Below are 14,204 nucleotides of genomic sequence, written 5' to 3' on the forward strand. Positions count from 1 at the left end.
TGATGTACATGTTGCATACCTGAGGAAAGCGAGTATGACTTACTTTCTTTGTCTCTGTGGGAGCTGAACTTGTTTTGGGCTTATCGGTGGGTTTCTCTGGTGCAGAAGGCTTCTGGGAGTATTTGCTCCAAGCTCTGGGTTTCGATGGGTCACCGAATGATTTACAGAACTCTACCTGAAAAGAGACACCAACAAGGAGGCCCCTTATAACAGGTCCTAGTTTTATTATTTCAGTTGCATTTAAAGCAGAAAGACTTAGAAACTACCATGCTAAGGGCCCATTCAGAGCCATCTGTTTATGGCCCTTCAGTGGAGGGAAGTCTGTAATTATATTAATTATTTTCGGACATACTCAAACAAGCTGTTCTGTTCTCCACTTTCATCCAGTGCATTGTCTCCGTAGAACAAGAGAAAATGTAAATTTCTTAAATAACTTTAAGAAGCACGTACACAACTTCAGCCCAGAGATCTGAGACTTTAAATCAGCCTAGCACTGGAACAGCACTGCTGGAGCAAAGGATAGAGCAGACTAACAACCAATTCGATTTGTATTGCACACCTGAATCTGACTGCTCCTCTTACCATCAACCTGACCAAAACTAAGAAGATTTTCACCTGCCTTCCTCTGCTTGAAGATAAAATGCTGCAGATCATGCCCTACCTCTGCAGTGGCTCCCTTCGCAGAAGAACTGGTATGGTCCCACTGAGTGTATGGAAATAGGATGCTGGGGGAATGCCATATTGATCACGTTGCAGCACCCACACGGCAGATCCTCCTGTTCCTAACCCCTGTATGGACCCTGAGAACATATTCCAGCCACTGGGCCCAAGTGGCCAACAGCTCCATAGCTGCTCTGCAGCTCGTGGGGACAGAGGAAGGGGAGGATTTTATCTCCCACATATTTGCCCAGCACATGGCATGCTTATTCAGGCTGGACACTGGGCAAAGGACTCTTTCCTTAGTGTGTAGCTTCCACAGTACTCCTAGCCCTTGCCAGTGGGGGAGCAAGAGACTAGGACTCAAACCCGGCTCCATGAACAGCAGCAGGGATAATTACTAACACAAGTCACTGGAATGCCTTATAATCACCCCACGAACAAGGCTCCACCACTGAAGTATATATAGCCAGCAGGGTTTAGTGAATCTCCTCTCCTCCTCTGCACAGACACAAACACAATTAGTTCATCCTAAAGAGTAAAATAATATCAAGTGGCAAACTTCTCCCAGAGAGAGAAACAAACATTTCATTTTAAGACCAACTCACCGTTATTCTGGCCATGTCTATGAAACTCTTGTTGAAATGATTCATTGCCATTTTGGCTTCATCTTCGGACTTAAAGCCGATAAATCCAAACTTGCGGAACTTGCCATCCTTGGTGAATTTCAGGCTGCAATCAGTCAGCGTGCCAAAGGCTGCAAACAGCTTCCGGAAGCGATCCTCCTTCATCTGTAAAAAGAGGACAGGCACCAGGGAGGTAAATTATTTATAGCACATCAAAAGGGTGGTAGGTGGTTTATAGTCAAGTCTTTGCACTGAAAAGCTCACAGTTGAAGTACACGAGGACTTCATCTTTATGGTGCCTCAGAAACACAATGTTTAGGGCACCACTGCTGTAGCCCTTATCGCCCTAATACTGAAGCACAGGTTATGCTGATAACAGTCAAATTCCCTCTCAGTTTGCAAGCCAGTCCTGTTGTCTCTATATCTGTCTGTCAGCCTGCAAGATCTTCAGAGCAGGGGCTCAGTATCTGGTGCCTTGTAAAGCACAAGTATGTCACTGATTCAGAATAAACAGCAACCCCTACATGACTTCCATAACTCAGCCTAAGAAGTAAGCTCCCCCTTGACCAGGGTTAGGTTCCTAGCATAATGGTCAGTGAGAGTGAGACCCTTCATAACAAAAAAGCAGAGCAATCCCCAAATTGTGCCCCCTAGTCCTGCAACTTAGGGGCACCACCTAGCCTTTGTCCCTCCAGCCCTACTCCCAAAGAACTCACCTTAAACCTGGCCCCAAACCCTCCTTGCCCTTCTCCAATATGGGATATCCCCCCACACTGGCCTCTCCCTCCCCACCCCCCCGCCAAGGCTTTAGCCCACATGCCGCACCACATGGGACCCCTCCGACTGTAATCTTCCCTCCTCCTCCTCGCCAAGTGCACCCCCCAGTTTACCTCTACTCCCCCCCGGACCCTAACCATCCCTCCCCATGTTGAACCCTTCCCTCGCTTCACCTCTCGTCCCTAGGGCTACATCCTACCCTCCTCTGCACATAGGGCCACCACGCAAGGCTACGCTCACCCAGTTTTTGGTGACACTGGGCACTACTCTAGGTAACTCGGGAGGGTGGAAGACCACGAGTGTCAGTGAAGCCCCCTTGCTCTAGGCCCAGGCAAACTGAAGCCCCTACGCTCCTTAAACTTTCTGTGACCCTGCAAAACCATGAGGAAGCTAGCATACAAACAGACAGGTTTGCACATGGCTTGCTAGCCAAGGCCAGCTTCGGCCTGGAAAACGTATAAATAAGGCAGAAATGTTTAGCAAAAAACAGTAACAAATAGAGCCAAATAAGGCAAGGCTCGGGCAATGCTACTGAGGAAAAACACAACTGGCTGCTTTAGCTAATTGGCTATGGTATTGTACGGGGCAACAGGTAATTGGTTGCATAAGCTTGTGTAGTAAAGTAGGCAAAGATATAAAATGTATACTGAAATCTGCATGCGGGGCTGCAGGACTTGAAACAGTTCAGTCTCCCTGCGCCCTATCTAAAGCTTCAAATAAATCTCTCTGCTTCTCCACCCCGTTGTGGTCATTGGCGCGATGCACACCGGGCAACGAACCCAACTGTTGCTTGCCTCGGGCACTCTGTGCCGGCAACAGTTCTTGGAGCCCAACGTGGGGCTCGAGGCTGCTATTTAGCCTTGCCCGGACCCCTCCTGGTGGTCGACGGACTGCGGCGACAACCGACGCCCAGCGCGCACCGGTGAGTTCATCGGGAGGCCTCAGAGGAGACGCGATTTGCTCGACCTCGGAGGGCACAACGGTGCAACGCGCCCCTATAGTGGAGAAGCAACTGCAGGCGACGGTGGGAAACCAGTCCCTTGAAAAAGGTAGGAACAGTCCAGTGGTCTGGACTTTCTCTGTTAAGACCTTGGGACGCCCAGTGTCGTCCGGAAATATGGGACAGGGACAGAGTACTACAGGCAGGGCACAGTGCACGCCCCTAGAATGCATTCTAGCAAACTGGAAAGTGTTTGGATCGAATCCAATAACAAAAAGCAAATTAAAAAGGTTTTGTACAGTAGACTGTCCTCTATTTCGGCTAGAGGACCAGGAATGGTGGCCACCGGGAGGGTCAGTCAATTATAATACGATCCTCCAATTAGTTCTGTTTTGTCAGCAAATGGGTAAATGGAATAAACATCTGTATGCGCAAGCGTTTATGGCTTTAAGAGATAGAACAGACGTTCTACAGAGATGTAATTTGACTCCAACAGGACCGGTAGTAGCTAATGTTAGCCCCCAGAACCCCCCCCAATGTTGTAATGGCAGATTCAGTGTCCCCTTCGGCCCCCACACCCCCACCTTATAAGGGTAGAATGCCTTGGGTTACAGAGATTGCCCCCTTGGTGGGACTCTATCCTTTGATTACCGAGACCGTTGTGGCTCGCCCAGGGGCAGACGGACGCCAGGCCACCACCATGCAAGTTTATACCCATGTGCCATTCAATCCAGTAGACGTAGCAGCTTTTAAAACACAGGCTGGGGAATTCTCAACGAACCCAAGCTGGTTTATTTCAGTTTTCGAGGGGTGCCTCAATAGCCACAAGCCGGATTGGGACAACTTTAATACCCTCCTGAAAACCTTGTTGTCTAAGGTAGAGCAAAATCAGGTTACAGCTAAGGCAAGGGAGGAGGCATGGCAGAGACACAAAAGGGATCCAAATAATGTCCCCACTGCCGAGGACGCGGTCCCCCTAGCAGACCCCAGGTGAAACCCGAATGACCCCGTACTCATGACCCATCTCACCTCCTATAAGGAGTTACTTTTGCATGGACTCCGACACTCGGCTGTCCGACACAACAATTGGGCAAAACCGTATAAAATAATACAGGAACCAAAGGGAAGTCCGGTTGCCCTTTTACAGCGCATTCGGGATGCCATTCGGCAGAATACTAACGCAAACCCCAATGGGCCTGACTATGGCACAGATTTTTAAAAACTGCAAACCAAGCTTACAGTCTAAAAAAGAAAAAAAAAAAAAAGGCAATGTAAAATACCGGTAGCAGCAGTGCAGGCTGGCACAAAGGGACGACCCCGGGATGTTAAGAGTGGACGGGGAGGAAGGAACAGAGGATGAGAACGTCCGGGCCCGCAGGAGAGACTTCTGGGTCGCAACCAGTGAGCCTTATGCCGGAAAAAGAAACACTGAAAAAATGAGTGCCCTGAAAGGGAGCGTGCCCCCATGATGGCGGCAGGGGAGCAGAAATAGGGGTGTCAGGGGAGACGCACCGCCCTGCCCCCAGAACCCCGAGTAAAAATGCGGGTGGAAAGCTCGAATATTGATTTTTAGTGGACTCTGAAGCAGCATGGACTGCCGTGAACCGACCCCTTCAGTTGCCTGTGGCAGATTCCCTTACCGTGGTGGGCACCACAGGCAGAGGCACCAAGTACCCAGTGTATGCCCCAGCGAAATGCGCTTTGGGAAACAGAACTCTCTCTCACAAGCTGGTATACCTCCCTGACTGCCCAACGCCTCTGCTGGGACGGGATCTGCTCTGTTGCCTACGCGCCACCCTGCATTTTACTGAGGATGAAATAACCCTTACCTTACCCCCCGAGAATGCATGAATCATGTCCCTTGCAGTTGAATCCTCAGCTCTACAAGCCCCAAAATGAAGCCAGTGGGAAGACCACGTGTACCCCTTAGTGTGGGCAGCAGGGGTCCCAGGAAAGGCCACCTACCAAACCCCCATCAATGTTCAGCTCATGCGAGGGAAGGGCCCAGTGCAAATCAAGCAGTATCCAATCAAAAGGAAAGCCAGAAAAGGTCTGCAGAAAACTATAAATCGGTTCCTAACGTACGGCATCCTGCAAAAATGCCAGTCAGCCTGGAACACTCCCATTCTGCCCGTACAAAAGCCTAATGGCACATATCAATTGGTACAGGACCTAAGGGCGGTAAATAAACGGGTTAAAACTCTGCACCCCCTTGTCCCGAAGCTGTATACACTACTGGCTTCTATAGGGGGACAGTATACCCATGTTTTGGTCCTCAATCTAAAAGACGCTTTCTTTACCATTCCAGTTGACACCCCCTCTCAGGAAATCTTCTCCTTCAAGTGGAAGGACCAAAAAAGGGTTAAAAAGCAACTTTGCTGGACAGTGTTGGCCCAGGGATTTAAAAATTCCCCCACCCTCTTCGGCCAGGCTTTGGACAGGGACCTAAAGAAGTGGGACAATAAGGGAAAGGCCCTCCTTCTGCAATATGTAGACAATTTGTTACTTGCCACTGTGGGCCTCTCTCCCTGCCTTGAAGCCACCATAAGCCTCCTGAACCATATTGGGCTCCAAGGATATCGGGTTGCACGGAGTAAGGCTCAAATCGTCCTCCCAAAAGTACGGTACCTAGGGTTTCACAAACGGCAAGGGGAGCGCCAGCTTTCAAACAAAAAAAGAAAGCTATATGTCAAGTCCCTACCCCAAGCACTCGTAAACGGCTCAGGGCTTTTCTGGGTATGGAGGGCTTTTGCAGGATCTGGATCCCAGAGTTTAAACTATGGGCTAAACCATTATATAACTGTGTCAAGGGAACGGATCACGATCCCTTTCACTGGTCCCCAAAAGCCAACACGGCATTTAGAATCTTTAAAAAAAAAAAGGTAATGAAAGCTCCAGACCTGGGTCTGCCGGATCTCTCTAAGCCATTTCAATTGTATATATGTAAACAAAAAGGGGTGGCCCTGGGAGTCCTAACCCAGTTGTTGGGGACCTAAAAACATTCCGTGGCTTATTTTTCTAAACAACTGAATCAGGTTGCAAAGGGTTGGCCGGCATGTTTACGGGCAGTCGCGGCTACTGCCCTAGTACTCGAGAAAGCCAAAAAGCTAACACTGGAAGGGGTTATGCAAATATATACTCCCCATATAGAATCATAGAATATCAGGGTTGGAAGGGACCTCAGGAGGTCATCTAGTCCAACCCCCTGCTCAAAAGCAGGACCCATACCCAATTAAATCATCCCAGCCAGGGCTTTGTCAAGCCTGACCTTAAAAACTTCTAAGGAAGGAGATTCCACCACCTCCCTAGGCAACGCATTCCAGTGTTTCACCACTCTCCTAGTGAAAAAGTTTTTCCTAATATCCAACCTAAACCTCCCCCACTGCAACTTGAGACCATTACTCCTTGTCCTGTCCTCTTCCACCACTGAGAATAGTCTAGAACCATCCTCTCTGGAACCACCTCTCAGGTAGTTGAAAGCAGCTATCAAATCCCCCCTCATTCTTCTCTTCCGCAGACTAAACAATCCCACTTCCCTCAGCCTCTCCTCATAAGTCATGTGTTCCAGACCCCTAATCATTTTTGTTGCCCTTCGCTGGACTCTTTCCAATTTATCCACATCCTTCTTGTAGCGTGGGGCCCAAAACTGGACACAGTACTCCAGATGAGGCCTCACCAATGTCGAATAGAGGGGGACGATCATGTCCCTCGATCTGCTCGCTATGCCCCTACTTATACATCCCAAAATGCCATTGGCCTTCTTGGCAACAAGGGCACACTGCTGACTCAGATCCAGCTTCTCGTCCACTGTCACCCCAGGTCCTTTTCCGCAGAACTGCTGCCTAGCCATTCGGTCCCTAGTCTGTAGCTGTGCATTGGGTTCTTCCGTCCTAAGTGCAGGACCCAGCACTTATCCTTATTGAACCTCATCAGATTTCTTTTGGCCCAATCCTCCAATTTGTCTAGGTACCTCTGTATCCTATCCCTACCCTACAGCGTATCTACCACTCCTCCCAGCTTAGTATCATCCGCAAATTTGCTGAGAGTGCAATCCACACCATCCTCCAGATCATTTATGAAGATATTGAACAAAACCGGCCCCAGGACCGACCCCTGGGGCACTCCACTTGACACCGGTTGCCAACTAGACATGGAGCCATTGATCACTACCCGTTGAGCCCGACAATCTAGCCAACTTTCTATCCACCTTATAGTGCATTCATCCAGCCCGTACTTCTTTAACTTGCTGACAAGAATACTGTGGGAGACAGTGTCAAAAGCTTTGCTAAAGTCAAGAAACAATACATCCACTGCTTTCCCTTCATCCACAGAACCAGTAATCTCATCATAAAAGGCAATTAGATTAGTCAGGCATGACCTTCCCTTGGTGAATCCATGCTGACTGTTCCTGATCACTTTCCTCTCATGTAAGTGCTTCAGGATTGATTCTTTGAGGACCTGCTCCATGATTTTTCCAGGGACTGAAGTGAGGCTGACTGGCCTGTAGTTCCCAGGATCCTCCTTCTTCCCTTTTTTAAAGATTGGCACTACATTAGCCTTTTTCCAGACATCCGGGACTTCCCCCGATCGCCACGAGTTTTCAAAGATAATGGCCAATGGCTCTGCAATCACAGCCGCCAGTTCCTTTAGCACTCTCGGATGCAACTCGTCCGGCCCCATGGACTTGTGCACGTCCAGCTTTTCTAAATAGTCCCTAACCACCTCTTTCTCCACAGAGGGCTGGCCATCTATTCCCCATGTTGTGATGCCCAGCGCAGCAGTCTGGGAGCTGACCTTGTTCGTGAAGACAGAGTCAAAAAAAGCATTGAGTACATTAGCTTTTTCCACATCCTCTGTCACTAGGTTGCCTCCCTCATTAATTAAGGGACCCACACTTTCCTTGGCTTTCTTCTTGTTGCCAACATACCTGAAGAAACCCTTCTTGTTACTCTTAACATCTCTCGCTAGCTGCAGCTCCAGGTGCGATTTGGTCCTCCTAATTTCATTCCTACATGCCCGAGCAATATTTTTATACTCTTCCCTGGTCATATGTCCAACCTTCCACTTCTTGTAAGCTTCTTTTTCATGCTTAAGATCCGCTAGGATTTCACTGTTAAGCCAAGCTGGTCGCCTGCCATATTACTATATGGTCCAAGCCCTGCTGAATACCAAGGGTGGTCTCTGGCTCACCCAGGCTCGGATAGCTCGGTATCAGGCTAAGCTGTTAAAGAACCCTGAGGTCACCCTGCAGCCTTGCCCCACCCTCAACCCAGCCACCCTCTTGCCAGAAACAGAGAAACAGAAACACAACTGTTTAGAAATCATAAATGCCCAATACTCCAGCCGCCAGGACTTAAAAAATCAGCTGCTCCCAAATGCGGATTATAAGTGGTACACAAATGGTAGCAGCATTGTCATAAATGGGCAAAGGAGGGCGTGTTAGGCTGTTGTAACCCTCCATGATACCGTAGAGGCCAAGGGGTTGTCCACCGGGACCTCTGCCCAGCTGGCTGAGCTGGTAGCCCTGACCCATGCACTCAAACTGTCAAAGAGAAAGCGGGTCAACATTTTTACCGACTTAAAGTGTGCCTTTGGGGTGCTACATGCCGATGCTGGCCTGTGGAAGCAAAGGGGAATGCTAACGGCCCACGGCTCCCCAGTAAAGTACAGGCCCCAAATTCTCCAGCTCCTAAAAGCCATACAACTCCCCTCAAAAGTAGCGGTGGTACACTGTAAAGCTCATCAAAGGAAAAATCAATACGTAGCCAGGGGCAATGCCAGGGAGAACAGAGAAGCCAAGCATGCCACCACCTTGACTCCACCGGAAGCTAAGAATGCCCACATGCATACCCTTATCCCATCAGTGGGGAAGCTTCCAACCCCTCAGTACTCTGGGGAAGAGAGAAAACTAGCTAACAAACTCGGTCTTCAGAAAAAAGAGGGATAGCTTCATTCCCCGGAAGGAAAAATCCTCCTACCGAAGGGCCTAATCCGGCCAGTACTGCAGCAGCTACACCAAACCACTCACGCTGGCAGGGAAGCCCTTATCCAGCTAATGGAAAAATACTTCTTGACTTCAGGACTCCGACCCCTGGCTACCCAGACACAAGCTGACTGTTTAGTCTGCCAAAAAATAACCCTCGGCCAGGACATCCAGTAACACCAGCTACCTTGGAATCCAGGCCCCGAACTGGAGTGGCAAATAGATTTTACTGAGTTTCCCCAAACTCAAGGGTTCAAATATCTCCTCGTCTTGGTGAATCAATTCAGCGGATGGCCTAAAGCCTTCCCATGCCGTAATTGCACTGCCAAAACAGTGGCCCTCAAGTTTGTTAGGAAAATTATTCCCCGCTTCGGACTCCCCCAACGGAAAAAATCTAACAATGGAACGCACTTCACATCAAAAATCGTTCAAAACATCTCAGATGCCTTACAGATCCCCTGGAAACTCCACACGCCATGGAAACCGCAGGCCAGTGGTGTAGTGAAGCGTACCAATCAAACCCTTAAGCAACACCTCTCAAAAGTGTGCCAAAAAGCCTCCCTGCGATGGCCCGATGCTCTGCCCCTTGTCCTGCTCCACGTCTGCACTCTCCCAAAGGGTAAATTAGGGCTTAGTCCCCTTAAAATTATGTTTAAAAGGGCATGGCCTATAAATGGAAAACCAGTTCTGGCAGGAAAGTGGAAAATGGGGTGTGGTTTTTTGTCTCAGCATATGTGCTCTCTGTCTGCTGTTCTCTATTCTCTCCACAGGTATACCAAAGACTCCCAGCCTCTTCCATTAAATGCCCCTGTCCACTCCTTGCAGCCAGGTAACTCCGTGCTTGCTCGTACCTGAAAGGACAAGCCTCTCCAAAAAAAGTGAAAGGGACCCCACACCGTCCTGCTGGTTTCCCACACGGCGGCAAAGGGACACAAAAACTGAATCCATCACTCTCGCCTGAAGGCGGTGCCTACTCCTCCCCCAGCGGAACGGTGAACCATACAGCCCATCACCCTCCAACAATCTTGAACTCAAATGATTGTTTAAAAAAACATAAGCACGGGGAGGGGGTGGGGGGCTACAAGGGCATATACACCATGAGGTCTCTCATAGTGGGTGTCATTTGCCTAGTATTCCCCATATCTCTCGCTCTAAAAAAAAGATAAATAAAAAACGTTAATTTAAATGTAAATACCTATAAGGCCTCAAAATCGCCTTTGCCCGTAAATTTAATCTATCCAACTGCTGGATATGTTCCCAGATCCCCTACCATGTGGCCAGCTTCCCTTGGAGGGCAACTGCCCCCAACTGGTCAGACCTCTGTGATGGGTGGATAAAAGCAAACGCCACTCGGTTGCAAACGTGGCCCACCTTAACAGAAAACTGTACTAAAGAGGCCAAGTTTAGCAGCAACACTAATCCCTGGAAACCCTACTGAAATGCGACCCATGCCCCCAAACCCATCCAGCTACGCTCCGTCCCCATGGGCCTCCTTTGTTATCGCCAGGAAGCCACTGTTAACCATACCTGGTTTGCTGGTAACAGTACCTGTCAGTATTATTTGTCCCCGTCCACGAATACCACTATTCCTCTATTTAATAGTGCTGGCCAAGACACAGGCGAAGGGCTTCAATATTATACCCCCTTAAAAGCCGCAGCCGACAAATGGGGCTACAATGGCAAGGCAGCCAATGAACAGTCCTTTTATGTCTGTGGTAACTCAGCCTATAAATGGCTACCCCACCGTTGGCACAAAAACCGTTATTTGGGACACCTTACCCCTCCCCTTCGGGTCATGGCCCACCTCCCATCGGGCTGTCCCCGGCATCAGCGGTCCCTGTATGCCACCTTCGAACCCATTAGTAAAAAAAAAATAAATTCGGTATAATCCTTCTCCCAGCATATGGGGTGGGTAAATTGGCCAAGCTCTATTGCCAGCTCTCTGTATTCCTCACCAAGTTAGCCAATAATACCTTGGCCATAACGAAAAGCCTCAACACGAAACTTTATCAACTCCGGTTGTTGTCCCTGCAAAACCGCCAGGCCCTAAATTACGTTTTGGCTGCACAGGGCGGGGTGTGTGCCCTAATTGGAAATAAATGCTGTACATATGTCCCAAAAAAGTCACAGGATATTAACAAGCACATCCTGTCAGCCAAACAGGCTCTTAACCAGTAAAAAGCCCTAAAAAAAAAAGCCCACTATTTTTGACTCACTCTGGGAATGGCTGCCCAACCTGGGGGAAGGCATTATTCGTCTCCTGGTCACAGGTGCCGTGTTGTGTATTATCATTCTCCTCTTGCTTGTTGTAAAACACACATATACAAAATATGTGCCTCCCGCGCCACAAAAAATCCATTATATCCTCTTGTTAAGAATTCTAACTCCTCAGCACTTAATCACTTATTGTCCTTAAAATATAAAAAAACTCAGTTGTTGAGTTGAGTTGAGTTGTTGCAAGCTTGTTAAGTGTTCTCAAAGAAGGGAGTTGTTGGTGACATTGGGTACTACTCTAGGTAACTCGGGAGGGTGGAAGACCACGAGTGTCAATGAAGCCCCCTTGCTCTAGGCCCAGGCAAACTGAAGCCCCTACGCTCCTTAAACTTTCTGTGACCCTGCAAAACTATGAGGAAGCTAGCACACAAAAAGACAGGTTTGCACATGGCTTGCTAGCCAAGGCCAGCTTCGGCCTGGAAAACGTATAAATAAGGCAGAAATGTTTAGCAAAAAACAGTAACAAATAGAGCCAAATAAGGCAAGGCTCGGGCAATGCTACTGAGGAAAAACACAACTGGCTGCTTTAGCTAATTGGCTATGGTATTGTACGGGGCAACAGGTAATTGGTTGCATAAGCTTGTGTAGTAAAGTAGGCAAAGGTATAAAATGTATACTGAAATCTGCATGCAGGGCTGCAGAATTTAAAACAGTTCAGTCTCCCTGTGCCCTATCTAAAGCTTCAAATAAATCTCTCTGCTTCTCCACCCCGTTGTGGTCATTGACGCGACGCAGTTGGGCAACAAACCCAACTATTGCTTGCCACAGGCACTCTGTGCCGGCAACACCTTCCCCCCCAGTTCACCTCCTCCTTGGTCTATAGCCATCCTTCCTCCTCCCCCAGTCCCTCCTCCCAGATTTACCTTTGCCCCCGAAGAGACGACTCTCCACCCCCGGGCTATGCCCATTCCCCCACCTACCCCAAGAGGGGACTTCCCACCAGAGCTCTGGTTTCAAAGTAACAGCCCTGTTAGTCTGTATTCGCAAAAAGAAAAGGAGTACTTGTGGCACCTTAGAGACTAACCAATTTATTTGAGCATGAGCTTTCGTGAGCTACAGCTCACTTCATCGGATGCATACCGTGGATACTGCAGCAGACTTTATATACACACAGAGATCATGAGACAATACCTCCTCCCACCCCACTGTCCTGCTGGTAATAGCTTATCTGAAGTGATCATCAAGTTGGGCAATTTCCAGCACAAATCCAGGTTTTCTCACCCTCCACCCCCCCCCACAAATTCACTCTCCTGCTGGTGATAGCCCATCCAAAGTGACCACTCTCTACACAATGTGCATGATATTCAAGGTGGGCCATTTCCTGCACAAATCCAGGTTCTCTCACTCCCTCACGCCCCTCCAAAAACCACACACACAAACTCACTATCCTGCTGGTAGTAGCTCATCCAAAGTGACCACTCTCCCTACAATGTGCATGATAATCAAGGTGTGCGCATTCCCCCGCCTCCCCCCCCAAGTGGGGAACCCCCCCAGGGCTATACCCATCCCCCCAAGTGGGGACCCCACGGCAGGACCCCCCCAGACGGATCACCCCCATTCCCCCGCCCCGGACTCACCCCGCTCGGCAGGTTCTTCACGATGAGACGCGACATGGCGGGGAGGGGCCCTGGGCCCGCCTGTTCCCCACTCAGAGACGGAGCCCCCCGCGCTCAGCACTGCTCACGCCGCCCGCTGGCCGCCGCCATCTTGCCCGCAGCGAGTCACGTGATTTCCCCAACGGCAGCACGGCACGCACGTGCGAGGAGGCCAAAGGACGGAGAAACCTTACGGGAAGGGGCGGGGGAGGGTCGGTCCCCCCTTCGTGTAGCTAATGCGCATGCGCGAAGCGGGGACCTTCTCCTCCTGTCGGCGCAGTGCCGAGGTGCGGTCAGCAGCGGGCGCTGGCAGACGGGGGAGGTTGCAGCCCCGAGCTACGGGGCGGGAGCGGGCTCAGTCCCGGCCGGCTCACACCTGGCTTGGAGTCTCCGCCCAGGCTTGGGGCCCGCGGGCAGCGGCGCATGCGCACCCAGGGCCGGGGACGGAGGGGGGGAGCCTGCCTTGCGCGTGGCTGCGTCACCGCCGGGGGTCACCTCAGACTCGCCGTGCTGCGCTTGGGTGTGTCTCTGCTCAGGTCTCTCCCCAGAAACGTCCCTTGGCCCGTCCAGCGCCTGGAGCCGCGGGCAGCCGCCGTGGCCGGAGTCAGCCCCGCACACGCGGGGGCATTTCCGGGGAAACCCAGCGAAGACGTGTCTCCTCTTCCCAGCCGGCCTTTGGTGCCCTCCTCCTCTCCCCGCCCGGCCCCGGCCCCGGCCCCTTCCCCTTCTCGCCCGGCCCCGGCCCCTTCTCGCCCGGCCCCTTCTCGCCCGGCTTTGGTTCTCGTCTCCCAAGGCTGAAGAGCTTTTGCCTAACCCCGGTTGCTGGGCTCCACACGGGGGCCCGGGTGAGACGGAACCGCCCGCAGCACGCCGGAGCTCAGACTGGATGCTCGAATGGTCCCCATGGGCCCGAGACGCTGTGAAACTCTTTGGCCCAGGTTGGCGGGGACCAAGTCACGCCCCATCCTGCCTGCTCAGGGGCTACGCGACAGGCGCTGAGCTGGCGGCATCAGTCCAGCTCCTGGTAGGAGGGAGTGTGAGCTAGTGGTCAGGGCGGGGGACTGGGAGTCCGAGCTGGTTTCTAGTCCTGATTCTGTGACCTCGGGCAAGGCACTTTGGGAGCTGTGCCTTGGTTTCCCCAGCTGTACGCTGGGGTTCGTGATGCTTGGTCACCTTTGTGATGCGCTTTGAGATCCTCAAAGGGTCTGTACATCCACACGTGAAGTGTGAGTTGTAGTATTCAGAGTAGCAGCCGTGTTAGTCTGTATTCGCAAAAAGAAAAGGAGGACTTGTGGCACCTTAGAGACTAACCAATTTATTTGCATCACAGACCCACCACAGAGTGGGCATTC

The 14,204-nt window shown here is 50.7% G+C and overlaps 1 protein-coding gene across 6 annotated transcripts in view; it reads right to left on the reverse strand.

Moving 5' to 3' along the window:
• Positions 1–13,006, reverse strand: part of RBM19 (RNA binding motif protein 19) — a 143,155-nt gene extending 130,149 nt beyond the window's left edge. For 3 of the 6 annotated variants that reach the window (XM_077834751.1, XM_077834749.1, XM_077834747.1), the window contains exons 1-3: positions 12,835–13,003; positions 1,266–1,448; positions 44–175 (exon numbers count right to left, since the gene is read on the reverse strand). In XM_077834751.1, the coding sequence (XP_077690877.1) occupies positions 44–175; positions 1,266–1,448; positions 12,835–12,870 (351 nt within the window). In that variant the 5' untranslated portion in view covers positions 12,871–13,003. Of the gene's footprint in view, positions 1–43; positions 176–1,265; positions 1,449–12,834 lie in introns of all 6 variants that reach the window. The other 3 variants (XR_013348037.1, XM_077834748.1, XM_077834752.1) reach the window with 3 other exon arrangements.
• Positions 13,007–14,204: the final 1,198 nt, after the last annotated feature.

This window comes from Eretmochelys imbricata, chromosome 15 (genome assembly GCF_965152235.1).
Source record: "Eretmochelys imbricata isolate rEreImb1 chromosome 15, rEreImb1.hap1, whole genome shotgun sequence".
NCBI classification, from domain to species: domain Eukaryota; kingdom Metazoa; phylum Chordata; order Testudines; family Cheloniidae; genus Eretmochelys; species Eretmochelys imbricata.